The 7,729-nt window shown below is 50.2% G+C and overlaps 1 protein-coding gene across 1 annotated transcript in view; it reads left to right on the forward strand.

Moving 5' to 3' along the window:
- Nucleotides 1-7,729, forward strand: part of PTPRH (protein tyrosine phosphatase, receptor type H) — a 19,276-nt gene that overhangs the window by 9,008 nt on the left and 2,539 nt on the right. Inside the window, exons 5-14 of the mRNA XM_023508691.1 lie at nt 898-1,197; nt 1,538-1,804; nt 4,905-4,983; nt 5,091-5,138; nt 5,609-5,699; nt 6,148-6,238; nt 6,520-6,596; nt 6,701-6,835; nt 7,131-7,253; nt 7,325-7,488. Of these exons, the coding sequence (XP_023364459.1) occupies nt 898-1,197; nt 1,538-1,804; nt 4,905-4,983; nt 5,091-5,138; nt 5,609-5,699; nt 6,148-6,238; nt 6,520-6,596; nt 6,701-6,835; nt 7,131-7,253; nt 7,325-7,488 (1,375 nt within the window). The remainder of the gene's footprint in view (nt 1-897; nt 1,198-1,537; nt 1,805-4,904; nt 4,984-5,090; nt 5,139-5,608; nt 5,700-6,147; nt 6,239-6,519; nt 6,597-6,700; nt 6,836-7,130; nt 7,254-7,324; nt 7,489-7,729) is intronic.

Here is a 7,729-nt window from a genome sequence, read left to right on the forward strand (position 1 = left end):
CAGTCTGGTTCTGGATCCTGCCCTATTTGGATGGGGGAAGGAAAAAGATGAAGGGCCTTTGTGAGCTTCTTGGGAGATGAAGAGAGCATATTAACTTCATCCAACCTCACTGGTGCTTGAACTTGGGGGTGGGGAGGGCATCACCCCTCAGCAACGGGGCTTTCTAAACTCTGGAGTCTGTCTTTTCTGCCTTTGAGAAGTGGGCTCTTTGTGGTCAGGGAGAGCCCTTGAGTGTCCAGGGGCTGAAAAAGTCACCAAATGGATAATACTTGACAGCTGATCCTGGTGAACTGGATGATCCAGAAGAGTCCTGCCTCTTGCTTGCACACAGTGGGTCGCAAGTGTGAGAAGAATCAAAACTACTCCAGAAACTAGGGTTGCACAGATGGTGGAAGCTGGAACTCCTTAACCCTTGGTCATTTGGGATAAAAATAACTAAACAGGCAGCTCCCTCTAGAAACATGATGTGTCTAAGAGTGAGAAAGAATCCTGACAGGGCTGTTAGTGGAATAATACAGAGGTCAGATCTTTAGGGCTGTGAGGTAATGGACTACAAATCCCATCAGGCATAGAACCTTGACTTCATAAGGTGCAGTGACCCAACAGTCCAAGGGCTGATGGGAGTTATAGTTTCTGGGGACTCAGATCCACTGGGGAGAACCAAAAGGTAAGAGGGCAGGACGCAGGGCTGTAGCCAGGGGACAGAGTAGATCCAAGAGATTATGGTCATCCTTGGGTCTCTAGGCTCTTTTTTGTGGTTCACTCTCCTAGATGGTTCACCATAGCCATGGGTAATGGGCACCTCAGCTGTGATGTGACGGGCAGGTGAACAGGCTCAGGGAAGAGGGTTTTTAGGATATATCCTCCCCCTCTCAAACTTCTCCCCTCACTTCTCAGCTCCCAATAAGGTCATGGACCTGCAGAACAAAACTCAGACCAACAACTCCATCACCCTGTGGTGGAAGGTCCCTGCAGGCCCCCACGCTCAGCAATACGTATACTGGGTACAGTGGGCCTGCAGGGGACATCCCCAAAGGGAGCAAGATTGCCAAGGAGATTGGGCCAACCAGACCAGCAGGACCAATGAGACCTGGTACAAGGTGGAGGCCCTCCAGCCAGGGACTCTGTACAACTTCAGCGTGTGGGCAGAGAGAAAGGGCGCAGCCAGTTCCACACAGAGTCTCCAGGCATCCACAGGTTAGATGCTCTACCCTCCCTCTACCTGGTGATCTTGTTGTGGGTGAGTCCTTCTTGGAAGGCATGGGAGAGGAATGGATGATAAATTCCATCAAGCCATGGGGCCGGGACCTTATAAGCTACAGTACTGTGGAGCTCCCAATGGCTCATGGGAATTAGGGATCTACTTGTGTTCATTTGGGGAGAGCAGAAAATGGGGGAAGGGGAAGTATTTTGGTTTGAGGTAGAAAGGCCTGGCTAGTCCCAGAGGACTGGTGTGCCCAGTGCTGGTGGTGGGTGGAGGGTGGTGAGAAGACCCCTTGGATGGTTCCTACTGACTCTTCTTGTTCCCTTCACCCAGCCCCAGAGTCGGTCCTCATCACCTCTTGCACCAGCACCTCAGGGGGCTATGGGGTCATCCTTACTTGGTCCTGCCCCTCGGGAGGCTATGAGGCCTTTGAATTGGAGGTGGGAAGGCAGCAAGACTCGTGGGACAGCTCTTCATGTGAAAGGGACGTGCCTGTGTTGGGCCTTGGGCCAGCTAAGTCCTACCCAGCCACTGTCACCACCGTGTGGGACGGAATGAGGGCCCCATCTGCTCTGATGACCTGCCATACAGAAAGCACAGGTGAACATGTGAGGGAATCAGTGAGATTCTTTTGTTTCTTGTTTCCTTTAAAATAGCTTTATTGAGATACAGTTCTCATAACATGCAATTCACCCACCTAAAGGTGCAATTCTGTGACTTTCAGTATATCCACAGTGTAAAATCAATACTCCAAATGGAAAATTCATTCCCCTTTGCCAGCACCCTCTGTACTCCCTATGTCTAGTCTACTTTCCATTTCTAAAGATTAGCCTACTCTGGGTATTTCATAAATGTGTAATCACACATCACGTGGTCCTCTGTGACTGGCCATTTTCTGTGAACATGATGTTTTTAAGGTTCATCCAAGCGGTAGCATGAATCAGTACTTCGTTCCTTTTTATTGTGTGACAATATCCTGTGTATGGAGCTACCACATTTTATTTATCCATTCATCAGGTAACTGATCAGTTGAGTTGCTTCCAGCATTTGCCTGTTACGAGTAATATTACCACGAACATTTGAGTATAAGTATTGTGTGGACACATGTTTTTGTTTCTTTTGGGATTAATGGGTCATATGGTAACTCTATGCTCAACTGCCAAGATTTTTTCCCAATGTGACTACATCATTTTGCAGTTATCTATGGGTACTTGAAGAAGTATAAAACATAGATTTTGCAAAGTTCCTACCATGTACCAAGGCCATGGCTATAACCTTACTTTGCCCCATCCCAGGAATAAGGCTTCCTCTAAGACTGGGTCTCTAACCTGGAGAGAAATGGGAGGTTGGTGCAGTGATAAATAGATACTTTACTTGATCCCATTGCCTGAGATGGTCTTTCCCCCAGCAACAAGGGTCCCTGGGAAGACAGGTACTCTAGTCAAATTCTGTGGGGCCAAGTCCACAAGGGAATGGAGTCTTCCCTATAGGCTGTGACATTCTACTGGAGCCAGGTGACAAGCAGGCTCTCCTAGTAACCAGAACTATTGAGGAGTGGCAGCTTGGGGACCCAAAACTTCATCTACCCAGGACTGATGCTGGGAGAATTGTGCCCATTACAGCCTGGGATCAGCCCAGACCTCAGGTACCCTAGACCTCAGTAGGCTCTACTGCTGGGGAATCCTTCCCTCAGCAGACAGGACCTATAGAAGATGAAGCCTCAACTCTAGAGAGAACAGAAGCTGTCAGTGCCAGGAAGTGGTTTCTCAACAAGCAAAGTGCTACCTCAATCTTGGCACTATAGATATTTGGGGTTATATCCCCCTTTGTCACGAACGGCTGTCCTGTACATTGTAGGATATCGAGTATCACCCTGGCCTCCACCTGGTAGATGCCAATAGTGCCTCACCCCAAAGTTGTGGTAACTAAAAATGTCTCCAGACATTGCCCAGGGTCCCCTGAGAGCAAAATAATCCTTGTTGAGAACCACTGGTCTAGTCCAAGGAAGGGGAGAGTCACCTTTTAACAAACAGTTCATGTGTGAAAATGATGTACAGTTGACCTTTGAACAACAGTTCCCCTATACAGTCAAATATCTGTGTATCAGTTTTGACTCCCCCAAAATGGAACTGTTATAGCCTACTGTTGACTAGAAGCTTTACACAAAACTTAAATTGTCGAATAATACATATTTTATATGTATACTATTATGTACTCTTTTTTTTTTAATTTTTTTTTATTTTTTACTTATTTTTTGCAGTTTTTGGCCAGAGGCGAGGTTGGAACCCACCACCTCTGCCATATGGGGCTGGCACCCCACTCCTTGAGCCACAGGCGCTGCCCCACTATTATGTATTCTTATAATAACTTAAGCTAGAGAAAAAAATGTTACTAAGAAAATCATGGGCGGCACCTGTGGTTCAGTGGGTAGGGTGCCGGCCCCATATACCGAGGGTGGTGGGTTCAAACCCAGCCCCAGCCAAACTGTAACAGCAACCAAAAAATAGCTGGGTGTTGTGGTGGGCGCCTGTAGTCCAAGCCTGTAGCTTGGGAGGCTGAGGCAAGAGAATTGCTTAAGCCCAGGAGTTGGAGGTTGCTGTGAGCTGTGTGATGCCACAGCACTCTACCGAGGGCAATAAAGTGAGACTCTGTCTCTACAAAAAAAAAAAAAAAAAAAAGAAAGAAAAGAAAAAGAAAGAAAGAGAGAAAAAGAAAATCATAAGGGGCTGGGCATGGTTGGTGGCTCACACCCATAATCTTAGCACTCTGGGAGGCTGAGGTGGGTGGATTGCCCTAAGCTCACAGGTTTGAGATCAGCCTGAGCAAGAGAGAGACCCTGTCTCTAAAAATAGCTGGGCATTGTGGTGGGCGCGTATAGTCCTAGCTCCGTGGGAGGCTGAGGCAAGAGAATTGCTTGAGCCAAGAGTTGGAGGTTGTTGGGAGCTATGATGCCACATCACTCTACTGAGGGTGACAAAGTGATACTCTGTCTCAAAAAAAAAAAAATCATAAGGAAGAGAAAGTATATTTACCATTCATTAGGGGGAAGTGGATCACCATAAAGGTCTTTGTCCCCATCTTCGTGTTGAGTAGGCTTAGAAGGAGGAGGAGGAAGATGAAGGATTGGTCTTGCTGTCTCGGTGTGGCAGAGGAAGAAAATCCATATATAAGTGTACCTGTGCCATTCAACCCTGTGTTGTTCAGGGGTCAAGTGTATTTGGACTGGGCTCCTGGGGAAATGAGAGAGGAAGAGGAAGGGCTGAGTGGAAAATGACGTTTTATCTAGAGGGTTTGTCTTTTTCCTCCCAGCCGCAGCATCTGCCCTGTAGGCTCTGATCACAGTGCTAGGTGGGGATGGAGATGGAAGACTGGTAGATAAGATCTGGGCTGTGGCTCTGTGCCTGTAGCTCAAGGGGCTAAGGCGCCAGCCATGTACACTAGAGCTGGTGGGTTTGAATCCAGCCTGGGCCTGCCAAACAATGACAACTACGACCAAGAAATAGCCGGGTGTTGTGGTGGGTGTCTGTAGTCCCAGCTATTCGGGAGGTTGAGGCAAGAGAATCGCTTAAGCCCAGAGTTGGAGGTTGCTGTGAGCTGTGATGTCACAGTACTCTACCCAGGGTGATAGCTTAAGGCTCTGCCCCCCTAACCCTCCAAAAAAAGACCTGGGCTGAGGCTCCCAAATGCTTTCTCCCTGCAGGGGTCACTGCTGGAGCCATTGTGGGCGTCCTCCTGCTGCTCATCCTTGTGGGTCTGCTGGTTTTCTACCTAAGGAGAAGGTGAGACTCAACACGGGACCTGGAGGGTGAAGGGCAGGGCAGAACCAGAAGGGTCCCTGGTTCCAGCTTTACTCCTTGAGCCTTTCATCCCTGTGTCCTTTCCCCAGGAATAGGAGGAGCCAAGAGAAAGCAGCCTCCCAGGATCCGGGCTTCAGGTGAGCAGAAGGGTTGGGGAAGCACCTGGACGAATTGCTATCTGGTCAAGTCAGGATGTTTACTGGTCGTAAGAGAGGTCAGAGGGCAGGATCAGTGAATCCACCCACGGAGCTCTTGGCACCCACCGTTCTATTCTCTGTCTCTCTGAATCTGACAACTCCAGGTACCCCCATGAATAGAATCATGCATTATTCATCTTTTTGTGACTGGCTTATTCCACTTAGCATAACATCCTCAAGGTTCATCTGTGTGGCAGCATGTGTGGATACTTAGGTTGCTTCCACCTTCTGGCTATCACGGATGCTGCTGCTATGAATATGAGCACAAGTAACTCTCCCAGTCCTTGCTGTCATTTCTTTGGTCACATAGCCAGGAGTGTCATTGATAGATCAAAAACAGTTTTTATTTTATCCCAAGAGCACCGGATTCAAGGTTGAAACATTTTCTCCCCCACCACCCCAATCCACAGTTTCCCTGGGGACATCCTGGCCAAAGACTTTGCTGACCACGTCAGGAGGAATGAGAAAGACAGCAATTATGGCTTTGCAGAGGAGTACCAGGTGGGTGAGGACAGAGAGGCTGAGCTCAGCTGAGTATGGCCCAGACCACACCCTAGATCTTCCTATACCCTTTGTGTTTAAGCAAAAGAAGCAACACATACCTCATTCTGTTAAGCAGAAACTGTCAGGCATGGTTATCTTTGAACTCCTTGAAATCTTCAAATAACGATGTGTCAGTGCTAAAATAACCTCCCTCAACCCCTGTGAACATCTATTTTCCCTGATGCTGCCCTCTCATTTGCCTGAAGAAGACTCCATGGTTCCCTAAACCCTCTCAGATAACCTGCAGGGTGGGTGGCACAGCTATGTTGTTTATGGATGCTACAGAACCCCAGGGTGCAAAGGATAAACAAGGGATGATGCTGGAGAAGGCAAGGGGTTCAGGGTCTCCTCCAGGGGAGGTAGAGAAAATCCAACACCATGCACCCCTCTCTGCCTCTGCCCCCAGCAACTGGCCCTGGCGGGCCATGGCCAGTCTCAGATGGTGGCCTCGGCTCCAGGGAACAGTGCCAAGAACCGCTACAGAAACGTTCTGCCCTGTGAGTGTCAGGCTCCCACTGCCCTCATCCTCAGCCCCGCCCTAAGATGCACCTCAATCCAGTCCTCTTCCCTGACCCCCTGTGAGAGACTCTGCCCCTGTGAGTCCCTTGAGAGGCTTCCTGCCTCCCCCAGCCAAGGTCCCTCCACCCCCCTCCATCCTTGCATGGCTCCCAGTGTCTCTCTGCATCTGGGCGTAACCTCTGTCCCTGGGTCTCCAACTTATCTCTGCCTCTCTGTCTCTCACTGGCTTCTCGGCATCACTCATGCTGGCCTTTCCCAGACGACTGGTCCCGGGTGCCCCTGAAGCCCCTCCACGGGCAGCCAGGCTCTGACTACATCAACGCCAGCTTCATGCCTGTAAGGTGGTGGTTGGGGCCAGAGGGTACCCAGAGAACCTGAAGATCTAAGGGTCAAGGCAGGCTGCCCAAGACCCCCTTGTCATGCCTGCTTTCCTCAATTAGGGTCTCTGGAGCCCCCAGGAGTTCATTGCAACCCAGGGTCCCCTGCCACACACCGTGGGTGACTTCTGGCGCCTGGTATGGGAACAGCAGAGCCATACCCTGGTTATGCTGACTAATTGCATGGAGTCAGGCCAGGTGAGAAGAGAGTCCTGGGTGCTGAACTCTGAGCTCTAGCCTGTGACCTTGTGGCAGACACTGGTCCAATGTAGATTTCTATGCAGACCTCACTGGTCACTCCAGTATGACCCCAAACATCTTCAATGTGGACCCCTCCCACCCCAAGGCCATCTGCTGCTCCACACATGAACCTTGAAGTGGATCCCACTGACATTGGGGTGGAGAGTCGTCCTGGCTAGATCTATGCCTGGTGGCCCATGGGTCTTGCCATGACAGGGGGAATTTGAACAGATGAGCCCTCATCCTTCCCCAGGTGAAGTGTGAGCATTATTGGCCCCTGGATGCTCAACCCTGCATCCATGGACACCTGAGAGTAACCCTGATGGGTGAGCAGGTGACAAAGACATGGGCAGTGCGGGATCTGCAGGTCTTCCAGGTAAGTCCCTCCCTCTTCCCTCAATGGCCCTCCCCACAGTCCTCCCCTAGTGTTCTCCCTCTCCCTTCCAGGTGGAGGAGCAGAAGATGTTATCCGTGCGTCAATTCCATTACCTGGCCTGGCCAGATCATGGTGTCCCTCATTCCCCAGACCCCTTGTTGGCCTTCTGGAAGATGCTCCGGCAGTGGCTGGACCAGGAGGCCATGGAGGGGGGCCCACCCATTGTGCATTGCAGGTGAGGGCCAGACTCCTACCTGGGGGAGAACCTCTGGTCAGACAATGCTGTTGTTAGATAGTCCCTGGGGAGCTCATAGAAGGTGTGGAAGGAAGACAAGGATGAAAGGATGGGAAGGAAAGATGAAAAGTGGAAGGAGGCTCGGTGCCTGTAGCACAGTTGTTACAGCACCAGCCACATACACTGAAGTTGGTGGGTTTGAACCTGGCTCGGGCCAGCTAACCAACAATGACAACTTTAA

The sequence above is a fragment of the Otolemur garnettii genome, unplaced genomic scaffold (genome assembly GCF_000181295.1).
Source record: "Otolemur garnettii isolate 467f Iridium unplaced genomic scaffold, OtoGar3 scaffold00264, whole genome shotgun sequence".
In the NCBI taxonomy this organism is placed as follows: Eukaryota; Metazoa; Chordata; class Mammalia; order Primates; family Galagidae; genus Otolemur; species Otolemur garnettii.